Below are 24891 nucleotides of genomic sequence, written 5' to 3'. Positions count from 1 at the left end.
CGCTACCAACTTTTTGCTACCGTTACTGCTACACAGAGCACAGAACTTTATTTTCTGCTACCGCTATTGCTACAGTTTCTCAAGCGACAAAACTGCTACCAGAGCAGAGCACATACTTTCTCGTTGTCCTGCTATGGCCCTGCTACGGCTCTCGTCAAAAAGGGAGCGATAGCAGTAGCAAAACGAAATACTACGAGAGTAGCGTAGCTTTTTAAACGCTGCTTTTGTTAATACATATGAAAAGTAAGCGTTGCTTCGCTGTAAAGAGAGCCGACGCTTGTCTTGCACGCGTTGACGCTGGGCCCGATTATCGTTTTGACTCATACTTAATATAAGATTCTCTTTGATTTGTTTTTTAATTATTATTTTAAATGCAATGTCAATTACACAAAATAAAACAAAGCGCGACTTTACATCGCGCTAAGCGTCTTTTCGCCACCAAAACTTACTTTGCACTTATTTACTTTCTTGCCAATGTAAGGTCACTATGCGCGCTCAACGAAAGCACGTTACTCTCGACGATGTCCAAATTGCAAAAATCATAACTTGAGACTCGATGACATTTTTTTTCTAAAATCTTTAAAATTTCAAATAACTAATTCTTAAGTCCTTTTAAATAAATAAGTTTTTTTTATTTGCATGACCTACTAATAAAGAAAACGATTTAGTTTCAGCAGCTTTGGATTAAGTAACAACAGCGCTTTCACATAATATATTTATAAAATGTTTACATTTATTACAATTTGATTAGCTAAATATATATGTACGGGTATTATTCTGAATCGATTTTTATTAAGTGTGTGTTAATTGAAATGAAAATATAAGGTATTTATTTTTCTATAAACAAAATGTTTTGTTATCGTAGCATGATAAAAAAAACATAGTCCATAGAAAGTGAGTTTCCGCGATTCCTTAATATAACGGAAAAAAGCTTAACTGATGTAATTACAGACTAACATATTAATTTTTTCTTATAAACAATAAGCTCATGCTTCCAGTAAAATATTAAACATGTTTTTTAAAGGACATGTAATATTATTGGAGTTTAGATAAGACATTTTTAAGTAAGCCAATTTATAATATTTATCTCATGCATTCTCCGCCTCACTGTTTTCATCATCCGATGATTCCATTTTTCTCCGTTTCTTTTTACTTTGCACTTGATTTTGTTTCCGGACACTTGCCTTTGAAGGTGAAACGGGCGCCTTTACAATTTGAGAAATTGGTACATCGAGCACATCCTAAAAAAACGAAATAAATTAATAACTGAAGAACGAGTAAGAAAGAAATAAGGAACAATAATTGTTCAAAGTCTAAGGTAATTTAAAAGTTTTCATATTGTCCAGTAAAGCCCTACACTCATTTGTTAAAAAAATATGTTTTTAATATCAAAATAAACAGGCACAGACGAACAAACTAAGGCTACAATTTTTTGGCTTTAAGTTTATTATTTCAAACCCCCCGAACTTGTTTTTGCCGGCAGTGCGCTGGTCAGTGTTGCGCTCGTGAAAAGCGTCGACTCGGCAACGATGGTGTCATGAGCACGCCTAATACAGCTGCAGTTGTTGTTGTTGTTACGGTTGCAGTGACTAGTGAGGTTACTGTGCTAGTAACCGTAGCCAAGCACGTAGGCAATTGATGTGTGGGAAGGTGTGTCGAGGGGGAAGCGGATTTATCGCTTACCATGCGTTAGTCGTAGATAGCACCGACGGGGAGAGGGAACGCGATCTGTCGCTCACTATTGGCTTGAGTTCAGCTAACGGGGTTGGGGCTAATGCTCGCGTTCGATCGTTTTTGGAGGAATTCGATTCAGCGTTAGTGTCTTTTGTTAATACATATGAAAAGTAAGCGTTGCTTCGCTGTCTTGTCTTGTCTAGCACGCGTTGACCCTGGCCCCGATTATTGTTTTGACTCATACTTAATATAAGATTCTCTTTGATTTGTTTTTTAATTATTAATTTTAAGTGCAATGTCAACTACACAAAATAAAACAAAGCGCGACTTTACATCGCGCTAAGCGTCTTTTCACCACCAAAACTTACTTTGCACTTATTTACTTTCTTGCCAATGTGTGGTCACTATGCGCGCTCAAGGAAAGCACGACGTCCAAATTGCAAAAATCATAACTTGAGACACGATGACATTTTTATACCCGTTACTCGTAGAGTAAAAGGGTATACTAGATTCGTCGGAAAGTAAAGTATATATATTCTTGATCAGGATCACTAGCCGAGTCGATCTAGCCATGTCCGTCTGTCCGTCTGTCCGTCTGTCTGTCTGTCCGGATGAACGCTGAGATCTCGGAAACTACGAGAGCTAGGCTATTGAGATTTGGCGTGCAGATTCCTGAGCTTCTTACGCAGGGCAAGTTTGTTTCAGTAGAGTACCACGCCCACTCTAACGCCCACAAACCGCCCAAAACTGTGTTAACTGAAATGAAAATATAAGGTATTTATTTTTCTATAAAAAAAATGTTTTGTTACCGTAGCATGATAAAAAAAACATAGTCTATAGAAAGTGTGTGTTGCGAGGCTAATAAGAAGAATTAACCGCGCGCTAACTGTCCAATTTCAAAAGTCGATTTATTTGAATTCAAAGTCTGTTAGTTTAAAAAAATGTTAAGTTGTTCAACACTGCTAGCCAGTGTCATCTCTATATTGTTAGTATTGGAAAACTTAGGAATGTAAGAAGAAGAAAGTGATGCTTTGAGAAGTTTAAGAGCGGCAAACCACAAGTGTAAGGAAAAATGTTAATAATTTGATTAATTGTGAACTCATTTTGAATTTAAATAAAGATTTCAGCTATCTGTATGCTGTGAACCAGAGCTTGAAATAAGTGGAAACCCTCTGGGACCGTGGGTGTCCCAACAATCTGAAATACTTTGCCATCTGGAAAACTCGGTGCCAAGGGTGCACGTGCTTTCGGGAAAGCATTCTTTTACCAAGGGTGTAAGAGAGTGAGGACGGAGTATACACGATAGTGGTCATAGAGTGCCAAATTCGCAAGTTTCGACGACTTTGGCTGGTGAATCGCACATGAGTTGTGTAGTAGTACTTGTACAAGGAGTGACGTCACAAGTGCGAAATGGATGATGCAAGAGGACGAGGATCTGGTGATCAGTATTCACACACGGGATTGGGAGCAGGTTCAGTTGGAAACGCAGGATGCAGCTTCACTGGGCCATTCAGAGGTTTTGAAGACGAAAATTTATCTAGACAAACTGTGATTCACTCGAACCAGTTTGTGTCGCTTGAGAATGCGAGCAAACCGATCATGTCTAATCACGCCGGCTACGACGCTTCACAGAATTGGGCAGGGCAGCAGTTCACACAACAAGCGGACACGTGCAACATGAACGCGCAGAGAGCCACACCTCCTTATACGGAAAGGAGGGCGGCGCCTGAATTTATACCGAACGCATGTTCTTATGCGAATCTTCAGGAAAACTATGCAGGTCAGTTTATGCCGACATATACCGCAGCGCAATGCGCACCGCCATATAACACTGTCGGATTCATGCCACCAAACAATGCACCAACATCTGTACATCAAAACGTGGCCGCACGGTTCTTTCCGCCAGCCAATCGGCTGGGTTCTGTACCACAGCCTAACGCCGCTTTTAATGCTGGTCTTAATGCTGGTAACGCAGGAAGACATATGCCACAGTTTACCGGCACACAGCTCCTACACGTAGTACCTTCGGGACCCACATTGACGCCAGCCCAAGTTGCATCGCGCCAGGTCATATCACGAGACTTGCCGATTTTCACCGGAAAGCCCGAAGAGTGGCTTCTATTTATAAGTAATTATGAACAATCTACCGAGAGATGTGGATTTACCAACGAAGAAAATCTGATCAGACTCCACAAGTGCCTGAAAGGATCCGCGCTAGAAGCGGTCCGGGGAAAGCTCATGATCCCAGCTATGGTACCTTATGCAATTGGAACGCTAAGGATGTTGTATGGGCGTTCAGAAATAGTGCACGCTAGCTTGCAACGGAAGCTTAAAGAAGAGCCGCCCATCAAACCCAACAATTTGGAAACTGTGATTCGTCTGGCACTGGCAGTCCAGAATTATTGTGCCACAATGATGTCAGTAGGACTACAAGAATACCTTAATGATTTTTCTCTGTTGAACGATTTGGTTGCTAAATTTCCAAGTGATCTTAAGCTGGATTGGGGTAGACATCGCTTAGCAGCTGGTGCCGCCAATTTGACCACCTTTGACAAGTGGCTCTTTGGAATAGCGATGTGCGCAACGATGGTTGCACCCTATGAATGTCACTCAACAGAGAAAGATAAAGGTGGAAGGTATTCAAAGGAGCGCCTGCTAGTGCACGACATGCTAGGAAGCAATGACGACGGCAAGTCGAAGGCACACGTCACAGAAGATCATCCTTGTCCAGAATGTGGCTGCGACCATGGTTTGGCAAATTGCATCCATGTCCATCAAGTCGAGAGTGGAATTAATTAAATCCAAACGACTTTGCTTTTGTTGTTTTGGGAAGCACATTGTCCGCAACTGCAGAGTGAAGAAACTTTGCCACCTCGATGGATGTAAGTTACTGCACAACGTGCTATTGCATTATCCGAATACTGAGACTAACAGCGAGATTCGTCATGACAAGGAGGACAGTCCTAGAAAAACCGGCGAGTCAGAGTCCAGTGAATCAACGGTTTTCTTCCATAAAAAATCAACAACAAAGGCTCTTTTCCGTTATATACCAGTAACTTTGCATAATAATTCCCGTAGCATAGACGTTTATGCTCTAATCGACGAAGGTTCGTCCTGCACGCTAATGGAACGATCGTTAGCCGATGAGCTAGGGCTTGACGGTCCTGAAGAGCAGCTTTGTCTTAAATGGACTAGCGACGTGACCCAGAGCGAGTCAAAATTGAGAGTCGTTAGCGTCAGTGCTTCCGCTGAGGGTCGTCCGGAAGTAAGACATGGACTTAAAGGAGTGCGTACTGTAAGCAACTTGGATCTTCCATTGCAAAGACACTCAAAGAACGTGAGCACTTGAGAACGGTTCCGATTTCAACATACAAAGATGTGAGGGCTCAAATTATCATCGGACTAGACAACATTAAGATCAGTGTGCCGCTGGAGGTTCGTCAAGCTGAAGATGACGATCTTATTGCCGTTCGATGTAAATTAGGATAGGCTGTGTACGGCCGCCAAGGACCGGAAAATGACACACCACCTCATGTATTCCATATCTGCCACTGCACAACAGATTGCGGTACGCGGAAACTTGACGAAGCTATGAAGGCATTCTTCTCGCTGGAGTCATTCGGCGTGAGTGTTCCTATAAAACCATTGCGATCTAAGAAGGACGAACAGGCGCTAAAGATAATGGAGGCAACTACAAAGTACATTTCCAACGAAAGTCGCTGGGAGACAGGGTTGTTGTGGAAGTGCGACGAAATCAATATGCCCGATTCGTACCCCATGGCTCTAAAAAGGCTCACGTGTCTTGAGGCGAAAATGTTAAAAGATCCGAAGCGGAAAACGTTTTTGAATAATACCATGCAGCACTACGAGGAAAAGGGATACATTCGCAAACTGGGAAAATGGGAGTTGTCAAACAATCCACGTTCTTGGTATCTTCCGATATTCACGGTAACAAACCCTAACAAAAAGACGACACGTCTGGTCTAGGACGCGGCAGCGCAAGTTGACGGCATATCACTAAACGACACTATTTTAAAAGGACCAGACATGTTGGTGTCCTTGATGGTAGTGCTGTTGCGCTTCAGAGAACGACCTATAGCGGTATCAGGCCATAGAGTAAGAATCTATATAGAGGCGCCAATTGCTCTGCCCGAACCTCTGCCCAACCTCTGCTAAGAGCCAATTCAAGGCCAAGTTTGAAGCTGACTTAGGTGCGAAGCAACAGCAATAGGGTTTACGATTAATTACAAAACCAAAACAGTGAGCAAGAGCGGTGGGAAAGAATTACAAGTTCGATCAAACTTTGAAAAAGAGGGGAAATAAGCTTTTTTCGCCTAGGTGGCATCATAGCCTCAATTTCGGAAGAGAGGGGCAGAGCAAATGGCACCTCTATACATAATTACTCTATGATCAGGCGATATACGGGAAATGTTTCATCAGATTAAAGTTTGCGCCCAAGACCAATATTCCCAGAAGTTCTTATGGGATAATGGAGAAATTAATCGCCCACCGGATACATTCGTAATGCAGGTAATGACTTTCGGCCCTGCATTCTCGCCGTCACTTGCCAACTTTATATTGAGACGCAATGCAGAGAGATTTGGTGAAAGTCATACAGAAGCCGTAAAAGCAATTTGGCGAAACACTTTCGTTGACGACCTGAGTCAGTTGATACAGAGGAGCAAATGGTTAAACTCGCGAATAATATTAAGGATATTCACGCGAAGGGTGGATTTGAAATGAGAAATTGGCTATCAAACTCCAAGCGCGTCGTATGCTCTCTGAATGACGTTTATGAAGCACCGCCTAAGTATCTTGGAACTCACGATGAACTGCAGGAGAAAGTGTTAGGAATGTGGTGGCTGCCCGAGTCGGATATGCTAACGTTTGTCATCAAGCCTGAGTTGCTGCAAAGGGCGTCAGCTGGCTCTCATACGAAGCGCCGAGTGTTGTGTATCGTTATGTCCATTTTTGATCCACTCGGGCTTCTTGGATTTTTTAACGTGCGTGCCAAAATTATTCTATAAAATATTTGGAGGTCTGGTGTGAGCTGGGACGACGCAATCAAGGAACCGGATGAGATTGACTGGATGAAATGGCAAGCCTTACTGCCAAAACTGAGCGATCTGCGTATCCCTCGCTACATGTCATGCTCGAGTAATGCTAAGAGCCTGCAACTGCATATGTTTGTTGATGCTAGTTTGGATGCCTACGCTGCGGTAGCATATTTGCGAGTTGATCTTGGAGACGAAATCCGATGCTCCTTGCTAGCATCGAAAACATGAGTAGCACCTTTGAAACCCATATCAGTACCACGAATGGAATTAATGGCAGCGGTTTTGGGATTGCGCCTGGCCAAGTGTTTGGAGTCTGAGCTATCAATCGAAATTGAAAAACGTGTGTTCTGGACCGATGCTCAAGATGTTCTGTTCTGGATAAAATCCGACGCTCGTAAGTACCCGCAATTCGTAGCTTTACGAGTTGGAGAAATTCTTGAAGGCTCCGAAGTTGATGAATGGCGCTGGGTATCCTCGGAACTAAATGTAGCGGATGATGGGACTATATGGACAAAAGGTGTTGAGGTAAATAGTTCAATACGATGGTTTTCCGGACCGAATTATCTTTTGCAGGATGAGTCGAAGTGGCCACTCGGAAATGAAGTGTCTAAAACCAGAGTATCTCAAGTACTGTACCACAAGGAGGAAATTAAGAAACAAATCTCGCCTTAAGCTTGTGTTATGCCGGATCCACTACGTTTCAGCAAACTGGAGCGTCTGCCCGCTGCGCAAAAGAAAGTTTTAGATTTTCTACGCCTTCTTTCCGTGAAGCCGCACGGACCTGAGCTGGAGAGATTGCTTTTGCTGAAGCGCGATGTTAAAATGGACACAATTTTCATACGGACATGTCAAGAACAAGAGTTTTTTGATGAAATTCGATGCCTAAAGGAAAATCCTTGCCTGACAAACCGGAAAAGCACAATATATAAATGCTCGCCGTACTTGGACCCAGTCGGAGTGCTTCGCATGCACGGTCGAATCGATGCTATCGAAAATGTTGAAGTCAGCGTTAAGCTTCCTGTTATACTTTCGCGTCACCATAGGATTGCATACCTTATAGTAGAGTATCACCACCGGAAGTACCACCATCTGCATGCAGAAATAGTTGTCAACGAAATACGACAAAAGTATTGGATACCGGGCCTGCGAGCCCTTGTAAAGGAAATCATCAATAACTGTCCTGTGTGCTGCATCAGGCGAGCGCAACCCATTCCACCGATGATGGGAACTTTACCAAAGGAACGTCTATCGCCACATACACTGCCATTTACGTTTACTGGAGTAGACTACTTTGGACCGATTGAAGTTGCTGTAGGAAGGCGTCGCGAGAAGAGATGGGGAGTTTTGTTTACTTGTCTAACAGTTCGCGCTGTTCATTTAGAATTGGTGCCATCTCTTTCAACGGATTCATTTTTATTGGCTCTAAAACTATTTACTGCTCGCAGAGGTGTGCCTCTTAAGTTGCTATCTGATAACGGAACCAATGTTCGGGGAGCCAGCAGAGTACTCGCGCAAGAGATCGAACGTATGTCAACGTCAACAGTGGAAAGCAAGTATCCGGAGATGTCGTTTACCTTTATTCCTCCGGGATCGCCTCATATGGGCGGCAGTTGGGAGCGTATGGTGCGTTCTACAAAGTCAATCCTGACGGAAATTTTGTCGAACGTCGGACTGCGCGAGGAAGTATTGCGCGCTGCGTTGGCCGATGTCGAATGCACTTTAAACTCAAGACCGTTGACCTATATTCCGTTGGAATCGGAAAATTCGGAAGCCCTTACACCAAACCACTTCTTGGTTGGTAACTCCAGTGGTCTACGGGAACGCGGTGCGATGGAATCCAATGGTTTAGGCTTGGCCAAACATTTCCGCATCGCTGGACAACTAGCAGACCGTTTCTGGAGAAGATGGATTCGAGAGTATCTACCCACCCTGACGAGGCGTACAAAATGGTTTCAGCCGAACCCAGCTCGAATTTCAGTGAATGACGTGCTTCTTATCGTTGATGAAACAAGCAAGCGAAACTCCTGGCCTAAAGGGATCGTCGTGGATGTTCATCTGGCGAAGGATGGACAGTTCGTAGCGGTGTTGTGCGTACACCGGGAGGACTCGTTACTCGCCCGGCAGTTAAACTGGCTAAATTGGACATTATAAGGATTGGTGATACTCAGCGTAGTCACGCAGAAGAATCACGAGGTGGGGAATGTTGCGAGGCTAATAAGAAGGATTAACCGCGCGCTAACTGTCCAATTTCAAAAGTCGATTTATTTGAATTCAAAGTCTGTTAGTTTAAAAAAAGATTTCAGCTATCTGTATGCTGTGAACCAGAGCTTGAAATAAGTGGAAACCCTCTGGCACCGTGGGTGTCCCAACAGTGTGTTTCCGCGATTCCTCAATATAACGGAAAAAGCTTAACTGAAGTAATTATAGACTAACATATTAATTTTTTTTATAAACAATAAGCTCATGCTTCCAGTAAAAATATTTAACATGTTTTTTAAAGTACATGTAATATTATTGGAGTTTAGATAAGACATTTTTAAGTAAGCTAATTTATAATATTTATCTCATGCATTCTCCGCCTCACTGTTTTCATCATCCGATGATTCCATTTTTCTCCGTTTCTTTTTACTTTGCACTTGATTTAGTTTCCGGACACCTGCCTTTGAAGGTGAAACGGGCGCCTTTACAATTTGAGAAATTGGTACATCGAGCACATCCTAAAACAACGAGATGAATTAATAACTGAAGAACGAGTAAGAAAGAAATAAGGAACATTAATTGTTCAAAGTCTAAGGTAATTTAAAAGTTTTCATAATGTCCAGTAAATCCCTCCACTCATTTGTTAAAAAAATATGTTTTTAATTTCAAAATAAACAGGCACAGACGAACAAACTAAGGCTACAATTTTTTGGCTTTAAGTTTATTATTTCAAACCCCCCGAACTTGTTTTTGCCGACGGTGCGCTGGTCAGTGTTGCGCTCGTGAAAATCGTTGTTGTTGCGGTTGCAGTGACTAGTGATGTTACTGTGCTAGTAACCGTAGCCAAGCACGTAGGCAATTGATGTGTGGGAAGGTGTGTCGAGGGGGAAGCGGATTTATCGCTTACCATGCGTTAGTCGTAGATAGCACCGACGGGGAGAGGGAACGCGATCTGTCGCTCACTATTGGCTTGAGTTCAGCTAACGGGGTTGGGGCTAATGCTCGCGTTCGATCGTTTTTGGAGGAATTCGATTCAGCGTTAGTGTCTTTTGTTAATACATATGAAAAGTAAGCGTTGCTTCGCTGTAAAGAGAGCCGACGCTTGTCTAGCACGCGTTGACCCTGGCCCCGATTATTGTTTTGACTCATACTTAATATAAGATTCTCTTTGATTTGTTTTTTAATTATTAATTTTAAGTGCAATGTCAACTACACAAAATAAAACAAAGCGCGACTTTACATCGCGCTAAGCGTCTTTTCGCCACCAAAACTTACTTTGCACTTATTTACTTTCTTGCCAATGTGTGGTCACTATGCGCGCTCAAGGAAAGCACGACGTCCAAATTGCAAAAATTATAACTTGAGACACGATGACATTTTTATACCCGTTACTCGTAGAGTAAAAGGGTATACTAGATTCGTCGGAAAGTAAAGTATATATATTCTTGATCAGTATCACTAGCCCAGTCGATCTAGCCATGTCCGTCTGTCCGTCTGTCCGTCTGTCTGTCTGTCCGGATGAACGCTGAGATCTCGGAAACTACGAGAGCTAGGCTATTGAGATTTGGCGTGCAGATTCCTGAGCTTCTTACGCAGGGCAAGTTTGTTTCAGTAGAGTACCACGCCCACTCTAACGCCCACAAACCGCCCAAAACTGTGGCTCCTACAGTTTTGATGCTAGAATAAAAATTTTAACTGAAATGTATTGTTCTCATCAATACCTATCGATTGATAAAAAAAAAGTTTGCCTAGCCCACTTTTACGCCCACAAGCCGCCCACAAACTTCAAAAAATCGTAAATATGAACGTGGGTATCTCGGAAACTACCAAGGATAGAGAATTGGGATCTCAGATTTAGATTTCGTAGCCTTGTGCGCAGCGCAAGTTTGTTACGCAAATATGCCACGCCCACTCGAACGCCCACAAGCCGCCCAAGCCTGTGGCGCCCACAATTTTCATGCTAGATACAAAATTTTAACCGAACTGTATTGGTCTCGTCAATACCTATCGATTGACCCAAAAAAAAATTTGCCACGCCCACTATAACGCCCATAACGCTTAAATCGGTCTACCGCCGATAGGTGGCGCATTTCAATCTCGCTTTGCTGCTAGCATATCTCCATTTCCCTTTGGTCCCTTTAGCTGAGTAACGGGTATCTGATAGTCGAGATACTCGTCTATAGCGTTCTTCCTTGTTTTTTCTAAAATCTTTAAAATTTTAAATAAGTAATTCTTAAGTCCTTTTAAATAAATAAGTTTTTTTATTTGCATGACCTACTAGTAAAGAAAACGATTTAGTTTCAGCAGCTTTGGATTAAGTAACAACAGCGCTTTCACATAATATATTTATAAAATGTTTACATTTATTACAATTTGATTAGCTAAATATACAAGTACGGGTATTATTCTGAATCGATTTTTATTAAGTGTGTGTTAACTGAAATGAAAATATAAGGTATTTATTTTTCTATAAAAAAAATGTTTTGTTACCGTAGCATGATAAAAAAAACATAGTCTATAGAAAGTGTGTGTTGCGAGGCTAATAAGAAGAATTAACCGCGCGCTAACTGTCCAATTTCAAAAGTCGATTTATTTGAATTCAAAGTCTGTTAGTTTAAAAAAATGTTAAGTTGTTCAACACTGCTAGCCAGTGTCATCTCTATATTGTTAGTATTGGAAAACTTAGGAATGTAAGAAGAAGAAAGTGATGCTTTGAGAAGTTTAAGAGCGGCAAACCACAAGTGTAAGAAAAATGTTATTAATTTGATTAATTGTGAACTCATTTTGAATTTAAATAAAGATTTCAGCTATCTGTATGCTGTGAACCAGAGCTTGAAATAAGTGGAAACCCTCTGGGACCGTGGGTGTCCCAACAGTCTGAAATACTTTGCCATCTGGAAAACTCGGTGCCAAGGGTGCACGTGCTTTCGGGAAAGCATTCTTTTACCAAGGGTGTAAGAGAGTGAGGACGGAGTATACACGATAGTGGTCATAGAGTGCCAAATTCGCAAGTTTCGACGACTTTGGCTGGTGAATCGCACATGAGTTGTGTAGTAGTACTTGTACAAGGAGTGACGTCACAAGTGCGAAATGGATGATGCAAGAGGACGAGGATCTGGTGATCAGTATTCACACACGGGATTGGGAGCAGGTTCAGTTGGAAACGCAGGATGCAGCTTCACTGGGCCATTCAGAGGTTTTGAAGACGAAAATTTATCTAGACAAACTGTGATTCACTCGAACCAGTTTGTGTCGCTTGAGAATGCGAGCACACCGATCATGTCTAATCACGCCGGCTACGACGCTTCGCAGAATTGGGCAGGGCAGCAGTTCACACAACAAGCGGACACGTGCAACATGAACGCGCAGAGAGCCACACCCCTTATACGGAAAGGAGGGCGGCGCCTGAATTTATACCGAACGCATGTTCTTATGCGAATCTTCAGGAAAACTATGCAGGTCAGTTTATACCGACATATACCGCAGCGCAATGCGCACCACCATATAACACTGTCGGATTCATGCCACCAAACAGTGCACCAACATCTGTACATCAAAACGTGGCCGCACGGTTCTTTCCGCCAGCCAATGGGCTGGGTTCTGTACCACAGCCTAACGCCGCTTTTAATGCTGGTCTTAATGCTGGTAACGTTGGAGCAGGAAGACATATGCCACAGTTTGCCGGCACACAGCTCCTACACGTAGTACCTTCGGGACCCACATTGACGCCAGCCCAAGTTGCATCGCGCAGGTCATATCACGAGACTTGCCGATTTTCACCGGAAAGCCCGAAGAGTGGCTTCTATTTATAAGTAATTATGAACAATCTACCGAGAGATGTGGATTTACCAACGAAGAAAATCTGATCAGACTCCAGAAGTGCCTGAAAGGATCCGCGCTAGAAGCTGTCCGGGGAAAGCTCATGATCCCAGCTATGGTTCCTTATGCTATTGGAACGCTAAGGATGTTGTATGGGCGTTCAGAAATAGTGCACGCTAGCTTGCAACGGAAGCTTAAAGAAGAGCCGCCCATCAAACCCAACAATTTGGAATCTGTGATTCGTCTGGCACTGGCAGTCCAGAATTATTGTGCCACAATGATGTCAGTAGGACTACAAGAATACCTTAATGATTTTTCTCTGTTGAACGATTTGGTTGCTAAATTTCCAAGTGATCTTAAGCTGGATTGGGGTAGACATCGCTTAGCAGCTGGTTCCGCCAATTTGACCACCTTTGACAACTGGCTCTTTGGAATAGCGATGTGCGCAACGATGGTTGCACCCTATGAATGTCACTCAACAGAGAAAGATAAAGGTGGAAGGTATTCAAAGGAGCGCCTGCTAGTGCACGACATGCTAGGAAGCAATGACGACGGCAAGTCGAAGGCACACGTCACAGAAGATCATCCTTGTCCAGAATGTGGCTGCGACCATGGTCTGGCAAATTGCAACGGATTCTTATCCATGTCCATCAAGTCGAGAGTGGAATTTATTAAATCCAAACGACTTTGCTTTTGTTGTTTTGGGGAGCACATTGTCCGCAACTGCAGAGTGAAGAAACTTTGCCACCTCGATGGATGTAAGTTACTGCACAACGTGCTATTGCATTATCCGAATACTGAGACTAACAGCGAGATTCGTCATGACAAGGAGGACAGTCCTAGAAAAACCGGCGAGTCAGAGTCCAGTGAGTCAACGGTTTTCTTCCATAAAAAATCAACAACAAAGGCTCTTTTCCGTTATATACCAGTAACTTTGCATAATAATTCCCGTAGCATAGACGTTTATGCTCTAATCGACGAAGGTTCGTCCTGCACGCTAATGGAACGATCGTTAGCCGATGAGCTAGGGCTTGACGGTCCTGAAGAGCAGCTTTGTCTTAAATGGACTAGCGACGTGACCCAGAGCGAGTCAAAATCGAGAGTCGTTAGCGTCAGTGTTTCCGCTGAGGGTCGTCCGGAAGTAAGACATGGACTTAAAGGAGTGCGTACTGTAAGCAACTTGGATCTTCCATTGCAAAGCATTGAAGATCAGACACTCAAAGAACGTGAGCACTTGAGAACGGTTCCGATTTCAACATACAAAGATGTGAGGGCTCAAATTATCATCGGACTAGACAACATTAAGATCAGTGTGCCGCTGGAGGTTCGTCAAGCTGAAGATGACGATCTTATTGCCGTTCGATGTAAATTAGGATGGGCTGTGTACGGCCGCCAAGGACCGGAAAATGACACACCACCTCATGTATTCCATATCTGCCACTGCACAACAGTTTGCGGTACGCGGAAACTTGACGAAGCTATGAAGGCATTCTTCTCGCTGGAGTCATTCGGCGTGAGTGTTCCTATAAAACCATTGAGATCTAAGAAGGACGAACAGGCGCTAAAGATAATGGAGGCAACTACAAAGTACATTTCCAACGAAAGTCGCTGGGAGACGGGGTTGTTGTGGAAGTGCGACGAAATCAATATGCCCGATTCGTACCCCATGGCTCTAAAAAGGCTCAAGTTTCTTGAGGCGAAAATGTTAAAAGATCCGAAGCGGAAAACGTTTTTGAATAATACCATGCAGCACTACGAGGAAAAGGGATACATTCGCAAACTGGGAAAATGGGAGTTGTCAAACAATCCACGTTCTTGGTATCTTCCGATATTCACGGTAACAAACCCTAACAAAAAGACGACACGTCTGGTCTAGGACGCGGCAGCGCAAGTTGACGGCATATCACTAAACGACACTATTTTAAAAGGACCAGACATGTTGGTGTCCTTGATGGGAGTGCTGTTGCGCTTCAGAGAACGACCTATAGCGGTATCAGGCCATAGAGTAAGAATCTATATAGAGGCGCCAATTGCTCTGCCCGAACCTCTGCCCAACCTCTGCTAAGAGCCAATTCAAGGCAAAGTTTGAAGCTGACTTAGGTGCGAAGCAACAGCAATAGGGTTTACGATTAATTACAAAACCAAAACAGTGAGCAAGAGCGGTGCAGAATGAGGTGGGAAAGAATTACAAGTTCGATCAAACTTTGAAAAAGAGGGGAAATAAGCTTTTTTCGCCTAGGTGGCATCATAGCCTCAATTTCGGAAGAGAGGGGCAGAGCAAATGGCACCTCTATACATAATTACTCTATGATCAGGCGATATACGGGAAATGTTTCATCAGATTAAAGTTTGCGCCCAAGACCAATATTCCCAGAAGTTCTTATGGGGTAATGGAGAAATTAATCGCCCACCGGATACATTCGTAATGCAGGTAATGACTTTCGGCCCTGCATTCTCGCCGTCACTTGCCAACTTTATATTGAGACGCAATGCAGAGAGATTTGGTGAAAGTCATACAGAAGCCGTAAAAGCAATTTGCCGAAACACTTTCGTTGACGACCTGAGTCAGTTGATACAGAGGAGCAAATGGTTAAACTCGCGAATAATATTAAGGATATTCACGCGAAGGGTGGATTTGAAATGAGAAATTGGCTATCAAACTCCAAGCGCGTCGTATGCTCTCTGAATGACGTTTATGAAGCACCGCCTAAGTATCTTGGAACTCACGATGAACTGCAGGAGAAAGTGTTAGGAATGTGGTGGCTGCCCGAGTCGGATATGCTAACGTTTGTCATCAAGCCTGAGTTGCTGCAAAGGGCGTCAGCTGGCTCTCATACGAAGCGCCGAGTGTTGAGTATCGTTATGTCCATTTTCGATCCACTCGGGCTTCTTGGATTTTTTAACGTGCGTGCCAAAATTATTCTACAAAATATTTGGAGGTCTGGTGTGAGCTGGGACGACGCAATCAAGGAACCGGATGAGATTGACTGAATGAAATGGCAAGCCTTACTGCCAAAACTGAGCGATCTGCGTATCCCTCGCTACATGTCATGCTCGAGTAATGCTAAGAGCCTGCAACTGCATATGTTTGTTGATGCTAGTTTGGATGCCTACGCTGCGGTAGCATATTTGCGAGTTGATCTTGGAGACGAAATCCGATGCTCCTTGCTAGCATCGAAAACATGAGTAGCACCTTTGAAACCCATATCAGTACCACGAATGGAATTAATGGCAGCGGTTTTGGGATTGCGCCTGGCCAAGTGTTTGGAGTCTGAGCTATCAATCGAAATTGAAAAACGTGTGTTCTGGACCGATGCTCAAGATTTTCTGTTCTGGATAAAATCCGACGCTCGTAAGTACCCGCAATTCGTAGCTTTACGAGTTGGAGAAATTCTTGAAGGCTCCGAAGTTGATGAATGGCGCTGGGTATCCTCGGAACTAAATGTAGCGGATGATGGGACTATATGGACAAAAGGTGTTGAGGTAAATAGTTCAATACGATGGTTTTCCGGACCGAATTATCTTTTGCAGGATGAGTCGAAGTGGCCACTCGGAAATGAAGTGTCTAAAACCAGAGTATCTCAAGTACTGTACCACAAGGAGGAAATTAAGAAACAAATCTCGCCTTTAGCATGTGTTATGCCGGATCCAATACGTTTCAGCAAACTGGAGCGTCTGCGCGCTGCGCAAAAGAAAGTTTTAGATTTTCTACGCCTTCTTTCCGTGAAGCCGCACGGACCTGAGCTGGAGAGATTGCTTTTGCTTAAGCGCGATGTTAAAATGGACACAATTTTCATACGAACATGTCAAGAACAAGAGTTTTTTGATGAAATTCGATGCCTAAAGGAAAATCCTTGCCTGACAAACCGGAAAAGCACAATATATAAATGCTCGCCGTACTTGGACCCAGTCGGAGTGCTTCGCATGCACGGTCGAATCGATGCTATCGAAAATGTTGAAGTCAGCGTTAAGCTTCCTGTTATACTTTCGCGTCACCATAGGATTGCATACCTTATAGTAGAGTATCACCACCGGAAGTACCACCATCTGCATGCAGAAATAGTTGTCAACGAAATACGACAAAAGTATTGGATACCGGGCCTGCGAGCCCTTGTAAAGGAAATCATCAATAATTGTCCTGTGTGCTGCATCAGGCGAGCGCAACCCATTCCACCGATGATGGGAACTTTACCAAAGGAACGTCTATCGCCACATACACTGCCATTTACGTTTACTGGAGTAGACTACTTTGGACCGATTGAAGTTGCTGTAGGAAGGCGTCGCGAGAAGAGATGGGGAGTTTTGTTTACTTGTCTAACAGTTCGCGCTGTTAATTTAGAATTGGTGCCATCTCTTTCAACGGATTCATTTTTATTGGCTCTAAAACTATTTACTGCTCGCAGAGGTGTGCCTCTTAAGTTGCTATCTGATAACGGAACCAATGTTCGGGGAGCCAGCAGAGTACTCGCGCAAGAGATCGAACGTATGTCAACGTCAACAGTGGAAAGCAAGTATCCGGAGATGTCGTTTACCTTTATTCCTCCGGGATCGCCTCATATGGGCGGCAGTTGGGAGCGTATGGTGCGTTCTACAAAGTCAATCCTGACGGAAATTTTGTCGAACGTCGGACTGCGCGAGGAAGTATTGCGCGCTGCGTTGGCCGATGTCGAATGCACTTTAAACTCAAGACCGTTGACCTATATTCCGTTGGAATCGGAAAATTCGGAAGCCCTTACACCAAACCACTTCTTGGTTGGTAACTCCAGTGGTCTACGGGAACGCGGTGCGATGGAATCCAATGGTTTAGGCTTGGCCAAACATTTCCGCATCGCTGGACAACTAGCAGACCGTTTCTGGAGAAGATGGATTTGAGAGTATCTACCCACCCTGACGAGGCGTACAAAATGGTTTCAGCCGAACCCAGCTCCAATTTCAGTGAATGACGTGCTTCTTATCGTTGATGAAACAAGCAAGCGAAACTCCTGGCCTAAAGGGATCGTCGTGGATGTTCATCTGGCGAAGGATGGACAAGTTCGTAGCGGTGTTGTGCGTACACCGGGAGGACTCGTTACTCGCCCGGCAGTTAAACTGGCTAAATTGGACATTATAAGGATTGGTGATACTCAGCGTAGTCACGCAGAAGAATCACGAGGTGGGGAATGTTGCGAGGCTAATAAGAAGGATTAACCGCGCGCTAACTGTCCAATTTCAAAAGTCGATTTATTTGAATTCAAAGTCTGTAAGCTTAAAAAAAGATTTCAGCTATCTGTATGCTGTGAACCAGAGCTTGAAATAAGTGGAAACCCTCTGGCACCGTGGGTGTCCCAACAGTGTGTTTCCGCGATTCCTCAATATAACGGAAAAAGCTTAACTGAAGTAATTACAGACTAACATATTAATTTTTTTTTATAAACAATAAGCTCATGCTTCCAGTAAAAATATTTAACATGTTTTTTAAAGTACATGTAATATTATTGGAGTTTAGATAAGACATTTCTAAGTAAGCTAATTTATAATATTTATCTCATGCATTCTCCGCCTCACTGTTTTCATCATCCGATGATTCCATTTTTCTCCGTTTCTTTTTACTTTGCACTTGATTTTGTTTCCGGACACCTGCCTTTGAAGGTGTAACGGGCGCCTTTACAATTTGAGAAATTGGTACATCGAGCACATCCTAAAACAACGAGATGAATTAATAACTGAAGAACGAGTAAGAAAGAAATAAGGAACATTAATTGTTCAAAGTCTAAGGTAATTTAAAAGTTTTCATAATGTCCAGTAAATCCCTCCACTCATTTGTTAAAAAAAATGTTTTTAATTTCAAAATAAACAGGCACAGACGAACAAACTAAGGCTACAATTTTTTGGCTTTAAGTTTATTATTTCAAACCCCCCGAACTTGTTTTTGCCGGCAGTGCGCTGGTCCGTGTTGCGCTCGTGAAAATCGTCGACTCGGCAACGATGGTGTCATGAGCACGCCTAATACAGCTGCAGTTGTTGTTGTTGTTGCGGTTGCAGTGACTAGTGATGTTACTGTGCTAGTAACCGTAGCCAAGCACGTAGGCAATTGATGTGTGGGAAGGTGTGTCGAGGGGGAAGCGGATTTATCGCTAACGCATGGTAAGCGATAAGTCCGCTTCCCCCTCGACACACCTTCCCACACATCAATTGCCTACGTGCTTGGCTACGGTTACTAGTCGTAGATAGCACAGACGGGGAGAGGGAACGCGATCTGTCGCTCACTATTGGCTTGAGTTCAGCGAACGGGGTTGGGGCTAATGCTCGCGTTCGATTGTTTTTGGAGGAATTCGATTCAGCGTTAGTGTCTTTTACATATGAAAAGTAAGCGTTGCTTCGCTGTAAAGAGAGCCGACGCTTGTCTAGCACGCGTTGACCCTGGCCCCGATTATTGTTTTGACTCATACTTAATATAAGATTCTCTTTCATTTGTTTTTTAATTATTAATTTTAAGTGCAATGTCAATTACACTAAATAAAACAAAGCGCGACTTTACATCGCGCTAAGCGTCTTTTCGCCACCAAAACTTACTTTGCACTTATTTACTTTCTTGCCAATGTAAGGTCACTATGCGCGCTCAACGAAAGCACGTTACTCTCGACGACGTCCAAATTGCAAAAATCATAACTTGAGACACGATGACATTTCTTTTCTAAAATCTTTAAAATTTCAAATAAGTAATTCTTAAGTCCTTTTAAATATATAAGTTTTTTTTATTTGCATGACCTACTAGTAAAGAAAACGATTTAGTTTCAGCAGCTTTGGATTAAGTAACAACAAATGTTTACATTTATTACAATTTGATTAGCTAAATATACAAGTACGGGTATTATTCTGAATCGATTTTTATTAAGTGTGTGTTAATTTAAATGAAAATATAAGGTATTTATTTTTCTATAAAAAAATGTTTTGTTACCGTACCATGATAAAAAAAACAAAGTCTATAGAAAGTGAGTTTCCGCGATTCCTTAATATAACGGAAAAAAGCTTAACTGAAGTAATTACAGACTAACATATTAATTTTTTCTTATAAACAAAGGACATGTAATATTATTGGAGTTTAGATAAGACATTTTTAAGTAAGCCAATTTATAATATTTATCTCATGCATTCTCCGTCTCACTGTTTTCATCATCCGATGATTCCATTTTTCTCCGTTTCTTTTTACTTTGCACTTGATTTTGTTTCCGGACACTTGCCTTTGAAGGTGAAACGGGCGCCTTTACAATTTGAGAAATTGGTACATCGAGCACATCCTAAAACAACGAAATAAATTAATAACTGAAGAACGATTAAGAAAGAAATAAGGAACATTAATCGTTCAAAGTCTAAGGTAATTTAAAAGTTTTCATATTGTCCAGTAAATCCCTCCACTCATTTGTTAAAAAAATATGTTTTTAATATCAAAATAAACAGGCACAGACGAACAAACTAAGGCTACAATTTTTTGGCTTTAAGTTTATTATTTCAAACCCCCCGAACTTGTTTTTGCCGGCAGTGCGCTGGTCAGTGTTGCGCTCGTGAAAATCGTCGACTCGGCAACGATGGTGTCATGAGCACGCCTAATACAGCTGCAGTTGTTGTTGTTGTTGCGGTTGCAGTGACTAGTGAGGTTACTGTGCTAGTAACCGTAGCCAAGCACGTAGGCAATTGATGTGTGGGAAGGTGTGTCGAGGGGGAAGCGGATTTATCGCTTACCATGCGTTAGTCGAAGATAGCACCGACGGGGAGAGGGAACGCGCTCTGTCGCTCACTATTGGCTTGAGTTCAGCTAACGGGGTTGGGGCTAATGCTCGCGTTCGATCGTTTTTGGAGGAATTCGATTCAGCGTTAGTGTCTTTTGTTAATACATATGAAAAGTAAGCGTTGCTTCGCTGTAAAGAGAGCAGACGCTTGTCTAGAACGCGTTGACCCTGGCCCCGATTATTGTTTTGTCTCATACTTAATATAAGATTCTCTTTGATTTGTTTTTTAATTATTAATTTTAAGTGCAATGTCAACTACACAAAATAAAACAAAGCGCGACTTTACATCGCGCTAAGCGTCTTTTCGCCACCAAAACTTACTTTGCACTTATTTACTTTCTTGCCAATGTGTGGTCACTATGCGCGCTCAACGAAAGCACGACGTCCAAATTGCAAAAATCATAACTTGAGACACGATGACATTTTTATACCCGTTACTCGTAGAGCAAAAGGATATACTAGATTCGTCGGAAAGTGAAGTATATATATTCTTGATCAGGATCACTAGCCGAGTCGATCTAGCCATGTCCGTCTGTCCGTCTGTCCGTCTGTCTGTCTGTCCGGATGAACGCTGAGATCTCGGAAACTACGAGAGCTAGGCTATTGAGATTTGGCGTGCAGATTCCTGAGCTTCTTACGCAGCGCAAGTTTGTTTCAGTAGAGTACCACGCCCACTCTAACGCCCACAAACCGCCCAAAACTGTGGTTCCTACAGTTTTGATGCTAGAATAAAAATTTTAACTGAAATGTATTGTTCTCATCAATACCTATCGATTGATAAAAAAAAAGTTTGCCAAGCCCACTTTTACGCCCACAAGCCGCCCACAAACTTCAAAAAATCGTAAATATGAACGTGGGTATCTCGGAAACTACCAAGGATAGAGAATTGGGATCTCAGATTTAGATTTCGTAGCCTTGTGCGCAGCGCAAGTTTGTTACGCAAATATGCCACGCCCACTCGAACGCCCACAAGCCGCCCAAGCCTGTGGCGCCCACAATTTTCATGCTAGATACAAAATTTTAACCGAACTGTATTGGTCTCGTCAATACCTATCGATTGACCCAAAAAAAAATTTGCCACGCCCACTATAACGCCCATAACGCTTAAATCGGTCTACCGCCGATAGGTGGCGCATTTCAATCTCGCTTTGCTGCTAGCATATCTCCATTTCCCTTTGGTCCCTTTAGCTGAGTAACGGGTATCTGATAGTCGATCTGATAGTCAAGCCTTACTGCCAAAACTGAGCGATCTGCGTATCCCTCGCTACATGTCATGCTCGAGTAATGCTAAGAGCCTGCAACTGCATATGTTTGTTGATGCTAGTTTGGATGCCTACGCTGCGGTAGCATATTTGCGAGTTGATCTTGGAGACGAAATCCGATGCTCCTTGCTAGCATCGAAAACATGAGTAGCACCTTTGAAACCCATATCAGTACCACGAATGGAATTAATGGCAGCGGTTTTGGGATTGCGCCTGGCCAAGTGTTTGGAGTCTGAGCTATCAATCGAAATTGAAAAACGTGTGTTCTGGACCGATGCTCAAGATTTTCTGTTCTGGATAAAATCCGACGCTCGTAAGTACCCGCAATTCGTAGCTTTACGAGTTGGAGAAATTCTTGAAGGCTCCGAAGTTGATGAATGGCGCTGGGTATCCTCGGAACTAAATGTAGCGGATGATGGGACTATATGGACAAAAGGTGTTGAGGTAAATAGTTCAATACGATGGTTTTCCGGACCGAATTATCTTTTGCAGGATGAGTCGAAGTGGCCACTCGGAAATGAAGTGTCTAAAACCAGAGTATCTCAAGTACTGTACCACAAGGAGGAAATTAAGAAACAAATCTCGCCTTTAGCATGTGTTATGCCGGATCCACAACGTTTCAGCAAACTGGAGCGTCTGCGCGCTGCGCAAAAGAAAGTTTTAGATTTTCTACGCCTTCTTTCCGTGAAGCCGCACGGACCTGAGCTGGAGAGATTGCTTTTGCTTAAGCGCGATGTTAAAATGGACACAATTTTCATACGAACATGTCAAGAACAAGAGTTTTTTGATGAAATTCGATGCCTAAAGGAAAATCCTTGCCTGACAAACCGGAAAAGCACAATATATAAATGCTCGCCGTACTTGGACCCAGTCGGAGTGCTTCGCATGCACGGTCGAATCGATGCTATCGAAAATGTTGAAGTCAGCGTTAAGCTTCCTGTTATACTTTCGCGTCACCATAGGATTGCATACCTTATAGTAGAGTATCACCACCGGAAGTACCACCATCTGCATGCAGAAATAGTTGTCAACGAAATACGACAAAAGTATTGGATACCGGGCCTGCGAGCCCTTGTAAAGGAAATCATCAATAATTGTCCTGTGTGCTGCATCAGGCGAGCGCAACCCATTCCACCGATGATGGGAACTTTACCAAAGGAACGTCTATCGCCACATACACTGCCATTTACGTTTACTGGAGTAGACTACTTTGGACCGATTGAAGTTGCTGTAGGAAGGCGTCGCGAGAAGAGATGGGGAGTTTTGTTTACTTGTCTAACAGTTCGCGCTGTTAATTTAGAATTGGTGCCATCTCTTTCAACGGATTCATTTTTATTGGCTCTAAAACTATTTACTGCTCGCAGAGGTGTGCCTCTTAAGTTGCTATCTGATAACGGAACCAATGTTCGGGGAGCCAGCAGAGTACTCGCGCAAGAGATCGAACGTATGTCAACGTCAACAGTGGAAAGCAAGTATCCGGAGATGTCGTTTACCTTTATTCCTCCGGGATCGCCTCATATGGGCGGCAGTTGGGAGCGTATGGTGCGTTCTACAAAGTCAATCCTGACGGAAATTTTGTCGAACGTCGGACTGCGCGAGGAAGTATTGCGCGCTGCGTTGGCCGATGTCGAATGCACTTTAAACTCAAGACCGTTGACCTATATTCCGTTGGAATCGGAAAATTCGGAAGCCCTTACACCAAACCACTTCTTGGTTGGTAACTCCAGTGGTCTACGGGAACGCGGTGCGATGGAATCCAATGGTTTAGGCTTGGCCAAACATTTCCGCATCGCTGGACAACTAGCAGACCGTTTCTGGAGAAGATGGATTCGAGAGTATCTACCCACCCTGACGAGGCGTACAAAATGGTTTCAGCCGAACCCAGCTCGAATTTCAGTGAATGACGTGCTTCTTATCGTTGATGAAACAAGCAAGCGAAACTCCTGGCCTAAAGGGATCGTCGTGGATGTTCATCTGGCGAAGGATGGACAGTTCGTAGCGGTGTTGTGCGTACACCGGGAGGACTCGTTACTCGCCCGGCAGTTAAACTGGCTAAATTGGACATTATAAGGATTGGTGATACTCAGCGTAGTCACGCAGAAGAATCACGAGGTGGGGAATGTTGCGAGGCTAATAAGAAGGATTAACCGCGCGCTAACTGTCCAATTTCAAAAGTCGATTTATTTGAATTCAAAGTCTGTTAGTTTAAAAAAAGATTTCAGCTATCTGTATGCTGTGAACCAGAGCTTGAAATAAGTGGAAACCCTCTGGCACCGTGGGTGTCCCAACAGTGTGTTTCCGCGATTCCTCAATATAACGGAAAAAGCTTAACTGAAGTAATTATAGACTAACATATTAATTTTTTTTATAAACAATAAGCTCATGCTTCCAGTAAAAATATTTAACATGTTTTTTAAAGTACATGTAATATTATTGGAGTTTAGATAAGACATTTTTAAGTAAGCTAATTTATAATATTTATCTCATGCATTCTCCGCCTCACTGTTTTCATCATCCGATGATTCCATTTTTCTCCGTTTCTTTTTACTTTGCACTTGATTTAGTTTCCGGACACCTGCCTTTGAAGGTGAAACGGGCGCCTTTACAATTTGAGAAATTGGTACATCGAGCACATCCTAAAACAACGAGATGAATTAATAACTGAAGAACGAGTAAGAAAGAAATAAGGAACATTAATTGTTCAAAGTCTAAGGTAATTTAAAAGTTTTCATAATGTCCAGTAAATCCCTCCACTCATTTGTTAAAAAAATATGTTTTTAATTTCAAAATAAACAGGCACAGACGAACAAACTAAGGCTACAATTTTTTGGCTTTAAGTTTATTATTTCAAACCCCCCGAACTTGTTTTTGCCGACGGTGCGCTGGTCAGTGTTGCGCTCGTGAAAATCGTTGTTGTTGCGGTTGCAGTGACTAGTGATGTTACTGTGCTAGTAACCGTAGCCAAGCACGTAAGCAATTGATGTGTGGGAAGGTGTGTCGAGGGGGAAGCGGATTTATCGCTTACCATGCGTTAGTCGTAGATAGCACCGACGGGGAGAGGGAACGCGATCTGTCGCTCACTATTGGCTTGAGTTCAGCTAACGGGGTTGGGGC

General features: G+C 43.0%; 1 protein-coding gene across 2 annotated transcripts; it reads right to left on the bottom strand.

Moving 5' to 3' along the window:
• Positions 1 to 1075: 1075 nt before the first annotated feature.
• Positions 1076 to 24297, bottom strand: LOC119562547 (nipped-B protein-like). 2 transcript variants are annotated; one of them, XM_037875751.1, is made up of 4 exons: positions 19894 to 20909; positions 18294 to 18426; positions 9316 to 9448; positions 1076 to 1241 (listed from the first exon to the last, which is right to left on the bottom strand). In XM_037875751.1, the coding sequence occupies exons 2-4, from the start codon at positions 18303 to 18305 to the stop codon at positions 1150 to 1152; spliced, it is 237 nt and encodes a 78-aa protein (XP_037731679.1). In that variant the 5' UTR covers positions 18306 to 18426; positions 19894 to 20909; the 3' UTR covers positions 1076 to 1149. The 2 variants fall into 2 exon arrangements, with proteins under 2 accessions (XP_037731679.1, XP_037731678.1); XM_037875750.1 differs by lacking the exons at positions 1076 to 1241; positions 9316 to 9448 and adding an exon at positions 24281 to 24297 and having other exon boundaries at positions 18200 to 18426; positions 19894 to 20026.
• Positions 24298 to 24891: the final 594 nt, after the last annotated feature.

Source organism: Drosophila subpulchrella, unplaced genomic scaffold (genome assembly GCF_014743375.2).
Source record: "Drosophila subpulchrella strain 33 F10 #4 breed RU33 unplaced genomic scaffold, RU_Dsub_v1.1 Primary Assembly Seq57, whole genome shotgun sequence".
NCBI lineage: Eukaryota > Metazoa > Arthropoda > Insecta > Diptera > Drosophilidae > Drosophila > Drosophila subpulchrella.
This window is presented reverse-complemented; position numbering and strand designations above follow the sequence as displayed.

Excerpts from the sequence above, each read along its gene's own strand:
- LOC119562547 (XM_037875750.1), bottom strand. Across the intron at positions 18,427-19,893 it reads ATCATCGGATGATGAAAACA|GATGTGCTCGATGTACCAAT; the intron begins GTGAGACGGAGA and ends TCGTTGTTTTAG.